At 46.4% G+C, this 11,718-nt stretch overlaps 1 protein-coding gene across 1 annotated transcript; it reads right to left on the reverse strand.

Moving 5' to 3' along the window:
• Window positions 1–9,410: 9,410 nt before the first annotated feature.
• Window positions 9,411–11,193, reverse strand: LOC105458588 (39S ribosomal protein L44, mitochondrial). The gene is made up of 5 exons (XM_011704032.1): window positions 10,864–11,193; window positions 10,388–10,754; window positions 10,211–10,295; window positions 9,750–10,053; window positions 9,411–9,649 (listed from the first exon to the last, which is right to left on the reverse strand). The coding sequence occupies exons 1-5, from the start codon at window positions 10,931–10,933 to the stop codon at window positions 9,525–9,527; spliced, it is 951 nt and encodes a 316-aa protein (XP_011702334.1). The 5' UTR covers window positions 10,934–11,193; the 3' UTR covers window positions 9,411–9,524.
• Between the last annotated feature and the right edge of the window lie 525 nt (window positions 11,194–11,718).

The following is an 11,718-nucleotide window of genomic DNA, read 5'->3' on the forward strand; positions in this document are numbered from 1 at the left end:
ACGTCGTACACGCACGTGAAAGACAAAGAAAAAGGGAGATGGATTCGTTCGTTTTATTCAATTTTCATACATACGGCTGTTGTCCATGTACGGCAACGGTGACGCGTTATGCGCTCAAAAGGAGGAATCATTGGTTGGCGATATATCGCGAATTTTATCGGTCGCCAGACACGTCTAACAATCGCGAAACAGACGATCCGCGCGCGAATAATGCGCGAGAAAGCGACATGTTCGTTTGCAAACGAGACTCTTATACTCCATCTCCTCTGCTTCTCTTTCACAGCGCGTTTGCCTACTGACAAAATTAAAATGTACACGATCGTAAAGCAACTTTTACAAGTAATTGTTCTTTTACGATTCGTCCCATATTTATATATTCGTACATAGAATATAATCGATGTTACTAAACCTTTAATAGAGCCATCCACTCCTAAGGTATACAAAAACCTTTCAACGGCTTAAATTTTATCAGTCCAGATGGCTATTAGATAAATTGTACCGTACGTTACTTCAACACTCGTATACGAGGTATTTGCCTTTGGGGACCGGACGCACTTGAATTTCGACGGGAGGGAGGGAGGGAGGGAGGGAGTAGGAGGGAATTATGCAACACGATATTCCGACGTAAATCAAATGGAATTCGCTAGATTCGGGGGAAGAACGGACGAGGGGGTAGAGCGATAGGCGCAGCTCAAATGAATTTTCGCGTCCGAGCGGGGACGCAGGAGCGTAGAATCGCCGCGTACGGCACTGACATCGAGAGCCAAGCAAGCAGGCAGACAAGCAAGCAGGCTGGCTGCCTCGCGGGCAGGCGGAGGCGCATGGCGCGGCGCGGAGCGGAGCGGAGCGGCGGCGAACGCTTCGGCGCTGCGGTGGGGATGCCTGCCGCCGCGCCGTGGCGGGGGAGGGAGATGTACGGTTGATCCGGGCCGCCGCCGCGGAGGGAAGAAAGTCCGAGCGAGACCGAGCGAGCGCGCGCGCGGAAGCGGGACGGCGCGACGCGACGCGACGCGTCGCTCCGCTCCGCGCCGTGCCGCGCTGAACAGGCTGAGCTCGTGGCAACATGGCGCGTCGGTCGTCCGTGCGCGCGACGTGGCAATGCCGCAGCGAGACCCTCACGGACGCCAGGCGATCCTACCAACACTCACGGGTGTACGGAGAACGGCAGACCGGAGAAGGAAAGAATCCCGTTTTGCCGTGCTGGAGGAGATGAAAAGAGACGGGGGGGAAGGCGGAGGGGAGGGGCAGAACGAGCGTGCGCGCGACAGAGAAAGACCGACGAACGATTGGCAACGGCGAGGGTGGAGGGGGAAGGGCAGGGAGGACAAACGTGCGGAGCGAGCGAGAGAGAGAGAGGCAGAGAGAGGGTCGTGGAGATGAAGAGAGAACGAGCCACCGCGTTCGTAGCACAGGCTACGAAGTTTTCCGCCCGATCTCTTGAGATTTCAGGAAAGCGTTTGGTGCATTCGGAATACGTATACATGCGCGCGATTTTTATTTATCCAACGCGTTTCTCGCATCCTGGTACGCGGTCTCCGCGTCATGCCGTCATCGTCATCGTCGTCGTCTCGTTGCCCGACGAGACCGCTTTGTTTCAAGATTACAATAATTTCCTTCACAATATCGCGGACAAGTCGCGAGGGACATTTCCTGCCTCCGCGCGAGTGTTGCGTGAATCATTTTTACGCAACGCAATCGTCCTTTCCGCTTTGCAGCAAAAATGCTAAAAGTCACATTGGAAATCGAAACCAATGTTGTGTTTCAGAGAATACTTTTTTCACACAGAGGTACATACATAAAGCTAAGGGACATCTATATATCGTCGCGATTTCGTTCACGAAGCGAAAGTCCATTTCGGAGTTTGAACCTATACTGAAAGCCTAAGATCCCGACGAATCGCTATTAATACGTAACGACCGACGGCGTCGTTACACTGACGTACTCGCGCGCGGGTTCCACAGCCTTTTTACGACCACCGCGGCCGTCCGCGTACGTACCGAGCTCCGCGATCGGGACGATGAATAAGTTAAACAAAACGAGTTAGTAGGTCAACCGCCCCGGCCGCGTCCCGAAGTTTCACGCGATAGAGCGCGGATAAACACGCGGCTCTCGTTCGCGTCGCGAGCGAGCGTATATATACTTATAAGACGCTCGGTCGATCTCGAACGCGCGCGTCTCTATTCGCGGGGGGAAAAAAAAAAGAAGATTGTCGGATCGGCCGCCGTTCACGGAGCGAGAGAGATCCGATTTCCCCGGAGGAATCTGCGCGTAGGAGATTGATTCGTTTGCCTTGGCGCGCATTCTTGCACGCGGAACTCGCACGCGATAAGGGAAGCAACGTCGCGCGGATAACGCGCGCGTTAAAATGCGCGTGTCACCTACGACACAACGCCGTTGCGTTCGTTTGCGCGCAAGAGACGGCGGCGGCGGCTCCGACAGCTCCGAAGCGACAGTGGGGCGGCGAGGGAAGGAGGGAAAGAGGAGCGAGAGGGACGAGGCAGGATCGGCGGCGAGAGAGCTTCGCATAAACACGCGCCTCCGTTACACTCCCTATATAGATATTTGGAAAGGGAATTTTGAACTCGTCGGTTATCGATTAAACGCGGCGACCGCGCGGCCGCGTACTTTAATGCCCGGCGCGCCGCCCGGCGCGAATGCTTCAATGTCACGCACGGGGAATTATTCCCGCAGCGTAACCGTAACGACACTTCCGCGAAAAAAGGGGGTTCGAAGACACTTCGAAACTGGGAGACATTCCTCGAAAAATTACATGCCGAGGGGGGAGGGGGGGGGCAGGGGGAGGAGGAAGGAAAAAACACGCAATGATATCCCCGTGTGGATCTTCGATCATTCTTAACGTCATTTTTCGACGCTATATCGACGCGCGACGTCGCGCGTGCAGCACACTCGTATATATTTTACACTCTGGCTGAAATAAACCGAAATGGTTTTGTCTGGTTTTCTATTATTTATGTGGGCAAGCTATAACAATTGACATATATTATATAGCATATATAGCTTTCGCCGTGGAGTAACAATGCGCTCGCGTATAAATGTATTGCATATACACGTATATACTTATGTTACAATCGATTGAAATAAGCTGCATTAGCAACAGATGAATTTACTTTGTATGTACGTATAACATTCGATTATATTGAAGCCGTATGATATTATTAAGATGCGCACGTATACTCTCTCTCTCTCTCTCTCTCTCTCTCTCTCTCTTTCTCTCTCTCTCGACAGGAAAAATTCAGCTTTATTTCGCTTAAATAAATCGCATGAAAATCTTGAAAAGAAAGAGGAGAGGTACCGCGGGGGCCCACGAATAAACGCGGCCGACGTTTTCCCATGTTTTATTTCGAAACGTTAACGTCGTTCGCGCGAGGCGCAGGGTCCTGTCGGATTCCGTCGCCCCGAAGAATCGCAGGACTTTCCCAGAAGCGGGCACAATGCGCGATAACTATTGCGGTGTAGAAGTGAGAGCGCCTCGTGCTCCAACATTGTGCCGTCCAGATCGGACTGACAAGGCGAAAATCGGAAATCGTTCGCCGCGCGGCGGACGGAACGAGCGTATATATATTTTCGCTCGTATAATGTATGCACGCGAGAGGCATAAGAGCGACGACGAGGCCGTTCGTTATCAATTATATCGCGCGCGATAATTCGAGCGGAGGTAACGCGGGAACGTGTTTTGCGAATGATTCTCTCGCTGTCGGCCCGACGCGCGAACGTCCACGACGAATTTCTGCAACCTTCTCGAAATGCCCTCGAATTCGCGTTAATTGTCGTAAACCGTCGTGAGCTCGAGATCCTGCATTAATTTTCGTACGTAACTATAGCGACGCTCTTACAATTAGACGACCGTCGAAACTCGATTTCCGAGGGGCGACGCCAGAGAGGACCGCGCCCTGAACACTCGGCTCTCCTGGACGCGCTGCGTCGCTCCGACGAGAATATTAAGTCCCTATATGTTCACGTCGAACACGTTTACACGCGGCCGAGCGTGCCTCGTCGAAGGCTGCTGCGGGCGGGAGTTTAACACGGCTGGACGTGGATGCGTCCACGATCTCGCGTTTTGACATGACCGTTTCGCTATTATAGGCATCTATATACGTGTCTATATATCTTTCTCTACTTAAGTTGTTCCTTAATATGTAAGGCAACAAAGCTAAGAATCTCTAAAACGCGACCCTACGTGTATGTGTGCGTGTGTGTGTGTGTGTGTGTGTGTGAGCGCGCGCACGATCAGGTCCGCGTGACGCTCAAATGCGGGTGTTAAAACGCATCTGGAGTCTTAGGCCGACGGCCACGTTTATCTCGAAATGCGTGGTGAGCGAATACGGGCTCTGGTCGGCCCGTAAAGAGCCTCGTACCGCTTCGCTCGGCTCGGTTCAGCTCTCGGTTCTCTCGCTTTGGTGCGGCGCGAGACGAGAGACGCGACGAGGCGAGGCGAGGCGAGGCGAAGTGGCGGCAAGGCGAGGCAGGGCAAGGCGAGTCGAAGCGACGCGACCGCGGCCGTTCCCGAACCGACTCCGGGATCGATGGGTCGCCTTTCCTAGTATCGAGAAGCAATAGCAGAAGAGGAACTATAAAACAATAGCACTGATTACTGGATGGCGCAAGGGTGTGGCAGCGCCATTGAGTCGTTACACGCAGGAATAGAGAACCAGTAGGGGGATAATACGAGAGGTAGAGCGAGAGAGAAGAAGGAGAGAGACAGAGAGAGAGAGAAAGAGAACGTGTGCGTGCTATACAAATGTGTGTGTGTGTGTGTATATGTGTGCCGCGTGTGCATGTGCGCGCATGGGCGTGCGAGCGAGCGAGCGAACGAGCGCGCGTGAGCGAGAGGGAGGGATGAAAGGAAGAAGACAACGAAGGGGATGGCGCGCGCGCGGGAGAAGGAGAGGCAACGCCGGTACATAGACAGGGACGACAGGGACGAGCGCGGCGGACTGGTGGTAGTGGTGGCAACGCGGGGCGGTACGGTGCGCGGACGGGGACAAGGATGAACCACCTTAAAGGGGATAGCGTGGATCATAAATAATCAATATTATACCTGCGACCGATATAGAAAAATTTCGGATCGCATTCTAACCGCGCGGCCGTACGCTAAGCCTATTTCCGTCGATCCGTAACTCTACGAATTACGGAATTCGTTCGGCCAACGTTCCTTCTATCGAATTACATTCGTTGTGTAATACAAAAAGCGCGTTTGCGGGAAAAGAATTGTGTTATCTGCACACGATTGCCGAGAGAAAGAAACGGCACGATCCATTTCTTATATGAATGTAAAGCGCGCGACAGTAGACGGACAGATCTAACAAGCGTAATTTGCAATCCATATGATTCGAAACTTTAATTGCGCATGTAGTTTGCGATGCCACGTTCTCGAGGCGCAATACGCGCGTCTCAACACGTACGACTAGTATTTTTATTAAATTATTGTAGACTCGTCCGTGATAGCTATATCTATACGACTTAGCGAACAGAGGGAAACTCAATGAGAAAATGATTCTTGCGATTATTCATGTACAATTATTATTCATATATAATTTCCATAAAATACTGCGATATGACGCAGTTTTTTTTTGCTTTCTTATACGTATATAATTGTGCACTGCATGCACAATTCGATACAATTGAAATGGTATAGGTATATCGCGTCCTATCCTCGAATCTCTCGTTGGCCCGAAGCTAAAACGGATTTCAGACTCGCGCGTGAAGTTCAGGGCGATCGCGTATGAAGCGTAAAATGATGAAGTTAACCGCATTAAACACGAAACGCTTCCACATTATGCGTCGCGCCGCGAATTGCGTCGCGCGGAAACATCTACATACCGAAAGTATCTGAACGCGCGTAAAACTCGACTTGGCGTTGTTTCGTTTCTGTCGTTTAGCAGCAGGGAGGCGATTGTATCAAAAAACTTGCGCCTCCTCGCACGACAGACGCGCGTTTTATGCGTCGCTGTGTCGTGCAGCAATATGCGTTTCCCGTTAGCGATGCGACATTTCCCGTTCGCCGTGGAAATATTACTTTCCGCATTTACGATCGCGCGTTAGGATGTTTTTAGACTGTGCAGAGACCCGCATCGATCAGAGGTCGCAAGAAAAGGAAATACTTTTGTCGTTAAAAATAAATTAAAGGTGAAGATACAACCGGTTAGATACAAACGTTATCAGTCGTCATTTTATTCCAACGCATAAATTTTTTATTTTTCTTCAAGCAATTATACTTGATTATATAAAAACTACCCGATAAGGCATAGAGGTAATATGGAAATTATACATATATATATATGCATATATATAGAACATTTGAGGACGATATGTGTACGAGAGGTTTAACAATTTCCCAGTCTGCGTTTAGTCTTTCTTCTACGAAAATTTAATCGAATCTCTTCTCCTTTTACGCGCTTTCTAAACCTTTAGCACATTTAAATATTTCAGCACATTAGCATATATACTGTTCGCGTTTGCATAAAATCTTACGTGACGGCTTACAATTATAGTATAGGCGTAGCTGGATTTTTTTATTTGGCGGCTAATGTGCGAGAAGTCAAGCATCTTTCGCATTTTTCTAAATCCTCCACGCAACCCTTCCGCATCTTTCTCGCGTACGTAGTTTCTCGGCACCCCGTATAAGGAGGTGACGCTGTGCAGCGCCGGGCGACGTTCAACGTGGCTTGTCTTTCGCAACGCAAAGCCGACGCGAACGACGTTGAACGAGAGAGAGAAAGAGAGAGAGACGAGGGACGCGTGCAATAATCGTGCGCGAAAAGAATAACTCATTCTCTCCGAGCGAACAATTGCCCGGGCCGAACTTGCGCCGCGGAACGTGGAATCGCATACGGGATTCGTTGAAAGGGTTCGATTTCCGCGAGCCCGCGTTCGGTGACGATTTTAGTCAATATGAGATATATATAGTCAATCGCCACACTTCTCGCGAGAAATCTGTCATCGTTGAGGAGAACGCCAGCCTTGTCAGACGTGCAATGCGAGAACGCGACGCGCGAGGACCGGTCGTTCTCGTTCTCGCGGTTTGCGTCGTCGTCTCGCAAAATCGTTCCCCACGACTACGCCTAGTCCCGTCGCCTGCTCGCCACTCCGATATATTACTGATTACTCGATATACCGCCAGAGCACATACGTATATCGATAATCCTCTTTTTATTTTATCGCGACGCGTGGTTATCTAAGGCGTGACTTGCACCGCGCTTTCCTCATTTGTGCGCCGCGAGGAAAGCTCGCGACGATTCTGAAATATGCGCAACAATAAATTGGAGAATTTTTATGACGGAGGGATATCGCGCGTCGGGGCGGCTAAGGGGTTATCCTGGATCTATACGGTCTACAAAAAGATTCGATTTTTAGATATATTTTTCACTTGTATGCGCGTAGGAAACATGTAGTACATGGAATTGCGTGTTAGTTTTATTATCAACGCCTTTATCTACGAATACGAAAAAGAGCAAATGATTACGTTCGTTATGACTTTCTCTTTTTTAGCTGATGCTATACGAATTCTGGAAGAAATTATTTATCGCTAATTTCGTTTTTAATAATTTACTTTGACTTTGAATAAATATTCGAAATTTTGTACAGCGCAAGTCGCGTCGTGTAAGATTTTGAATAGTCAGAGCTTTCAAGCCGATCTCTCATGCATTTTATCGATTTAAGACGCGAGAACTAAAGTGGGCGTCTTTCGAGATTTTCAACGACCAGAAAACCAGACAAAAAAATCGTCAAGATTGGAACGCTTTACCGGGTTTTTTTTCAGACAGATCTTTTTTATTTTTCATCCTGCCACATATATCTCTTTTGTCATTTAATGAACGACCATTACATCTGGCGACGAATAAACACCGTTCGTCGTCCTCGGCGCACATAGCGTTACGTGCGTTAGCAGCTGAATAGTTAGTCCCCATTAGTTGCATCATTTCCACAAGAGCATCGGCATCGTCATCGTTAAAGGTCGCTGCAGCGACGCGTCGCAAGCTGCGTCCGGTTTCGCGGAAATTCATTTTCGGAGCCATCTGCCAGGGGACCGCCTCATACCGAAGCTCCGATTGTTATTTCGCGTGCCGGGGATCGCCTTTCTTCTTTTCGTTAACCACATCCTCACCGTATTCAACGACTCGACGACAACAGATTCGCGCGCGATTCGTAAATCTTTTCCGAGCCGAGCACCCGTCAGGTCGGTTCAGAAAATGGCAGAGGTACATTTTTAGAAGGGACCCCCGTAACTCTAATCTTAGATTCATAAACGTCATCGAGAGATCGCCTTATTAATATTTTCAAATAATCTACGTATTCTTTGTAAAGCGCACACTGTAAATTAGATATACGTAAAAGTAAAAAAAGGAAAGGAGAGAATTACCGATAAATCTCGAGCTCGGCACGACTGAAATTGCGACGGATTCATCTCTTGGTGTCGTAGAATCCGCGAATAAGGATTCATCATAATCGTCCGACGCGTAAATGTAGAAATCGTTTCCACGTAAATTTTCAAAGGAAAAAAAAACAGGAAACTGAACTCAAACAAAAACGTGGAAAAATTGCGATCCTCGGAAAATTCGAGGAGCGAAACTTTCGGAAAGGTCGAGACAGTCCAAGCGAGCTACCAACTCGCGCAGTTGTGAACTCGACAATCGGATTCTAATCGAAATCCCGAGTACAGATCCTAATCGCCGACCAGAGATCGCATGATCCCGAGGCTCGACCGGAGAGGCTTGTCTCCGGCTCGACGTGCATTTCCAACGCGCGTGTTTTCGGTCAACTAAGATCAGATAGAGTAGAAGAGCTTACGTAAGGATGTAACGCGAGTTCTCGTTGCCGTTGGTGCCCTCTCGCGGGATAGAACGCCAAGAACTACCGTGTGACCCGTTTACATGAAATTATCTTGATTCTTATTGAAGAATTTCGTTGGTAACCGAGTAATTGTCCAATGATCGTGGATTTCTAAAACATGTAGATAGATCTTAAATGTTACATCTAGATGGGGCACCATTGCAGCGTGAAGAAATCAGCGCAGAGAAATCAATTAATGGCAAATTTAAAATAAAGGATGCCATATTATTATGTATTATATATGTATATGTACAGTCGTGGACACATCGGTCGCAACACATTTTTTTTTATAGGTTTCTAATATATATTTTATAGATAACTTATATTTTGCAAATGCAAACCACGATGTACTATCTTTAGTCTAGAGACAGTATAACACCAACCATGGTCCACATTTGCAAAATACATATTAGCGCGTTTTGAAACCTATAAAAAGAGTGTTGCAACTGATGTGTCCACGATTGTACACATGTTTCATATGCTTCTCTATTATACATATATATCACACAATTATTATACATAATTTTTACATATTTTTTTATAGGTAAAAACTTTTACTGTTTTATATATACATATTTTTTTAATTTCAAATTTTATATGTATATACAAAAAAATAACTGCAACATTAGCACTGTTACTAAATTTCTTTTTCTCAAGAATAAAGTTCACTTTGTTCACAAAGATAGATTTACCGTTTTATCGAATCGAATTGGTTTACTAGAGTCTAACAGACCAAACATGCGGCTTAAAACATTCATGGCAGCTACATTCTTGGCCTCCTGTATCGTTTGACCAAATCCTGAAAAAGGAATATAAAAATTTATTAGATCAAATAACGGAATGTGTAAACAAACTAGATAAAATTGTATATCATTACATTTGTCCAATGTTGCATTTACCTGAACCTAGAAATTGCTTATCCGAATACATTCCTATATGATATGTCGCTAAGAGTGTATTTTGTCCCGTTTGCGCGATAAGTCTTGGTTCAATGGATGGTCGGTTTTGTTTCTGTAGAATGTCATTTAAGAGCTCGACAGGTTGAGCTGGATTCCATATTTCTGTCAGATCTTTCTCTGCCAATGTAACAATCAAGAAGTCTCGAACGAAATTCGCCGCGTGATTCGCGTCCACACTTTCCGCGAGCGCCGCGATAAGTGCAAGAAACGTATCGGCTAAAGTCTTCTGAGCCACTGGATGTTCCTGTAAGATTAAATATAAAAAAAAAGCGAATTAAGAACACAATTTGAATATTGCCTCCAATTCGAGAAATTAATAAAATCTGCTAAACATAGACAAAGTGCGCTAAAATATTATTAGTAAATTTGTAATCATATACTGAATATATCTCTATACTTACTTCCGTTAAAATAATATCTTTCGTTCCAATATGTAAAGCTGCTTTAGCTAGGATTTCCTCAGAAAGAAGGTAGTCGTGCAACGAACTAGAAAATACACAAGTAATATTCTTAATTATTCTAATATTATAATATGTAACATTTATCCCTATATTATATTCTATTTATGGCACACATACATTATGACATCCTCAGATGCGTGTGGTAAAACTTGGACTAAATAATTCTGCACGCTCTCTGATGTAAGCTTATCGCCTTTCCTAATAAGCTCAGTGTTATCTTGTACGGCGAGCACGGGATTTTCTATTCCCATCTCTTTCTGTCTCTGCTCCTCTCGAATAACGTATGATCTGTGAGTGAAGGCCTGCTCCAATTTTTCTGTATCGAAACGTTCAGACAGCCGTTGATTGAAGGCATAAATCTCCGCGGATCTATTCCACTCGAGAAAGGTGTTACGTTTCGGCTCCGGCTGCTCGCCCAGCTTCTTCTTGCGTCTGGTTATCTCTATTTGTGTCGGTGCCACCCATCTTTTAACGTATCTCTGTCCTGGCAGGCATAAAAGATAAAATTCATGTAATTATAAAGTAAAAGGGCAAATAGGAATTCTACTCCTTAAAATAAAATCATAACGCATTACAACGGAGGCACGTCTAACCTTGGTAATTTACAGCTCGAACACCTCTACCTAGGGTAACGGCTTTAATGCACGAACGTAAGACGTTCATGTTGTCAATTATATTCACTTGTCTAAATTGCTTTCGAGAAATCACTTATTGGCAGACTGACGGCAAGTAATATAATAGTAGTAGAATAGTAATAGTAAGTCAAAATAATTTATAGCCGGACTGACCCGCACGACAGTTTACCGATCTTTTAATTTTAGGTTATAAACAACCACACGAATAGATATGTACATACTATGTATGTTACAATCAGAGAGGATCCGAGAGCGGACATGCTCACATGCCGACATTTTGGCTGTACGCTAAAATGCACCTCGTACACTAACGCCCTCTGAAGAAGTGGATCCAAATTACATAGCAAAATCGATTTTTTTGCTCGGGTAATACAATTTGTGCGCGTCCGTGCTAGATGTTTATTAAGGCTGCGGTCCGATTCACAGCATTCACGCTCCAACGCTTTTGGAATACTTTTATCCTTGCCGTTAATCAAATATTAAATAAAGACAAATTATGATCACGAGCGCTGCAAGCGTAAATCGGACCGCAGCCTAAGAGTAGGACGCATTATAGCGACGCCGCGCGCCGCATCGCTCTTGACGCGTGAATTTAATCGCATTGGAAACGAATCACTTGAGTGATATATTTGCATATATAAATTAGTTTAAAGCATACCAATTTGCTCCTGGAACAATTTGTTTTATTTTTGAAATTATTCCAGCATTATAGGCTACGTCGTCCTAATCATTTTTTTCCATGCTGCGAGGCTCACGAATCACGGCGACACACTACGCTCCCTCGAATCTGCCGCGGACTCGGCGACTGCCAGA

This window comes from Wasmannia auropunctata, unplaced genomic scaffold (genome assembly GCF_000956235.1).
Source record: "Wasmannia auropunctata unplaced genomic scaffold, wasmannia.A_1.0 LD334508.1, whole genome shotgun sequence".
NCBI lineage: Eukaryota > Metazoa > Arthropoda > Insecta > Hymenoptera > Formicidae > Wasmannia > Wasmannia auropunctata.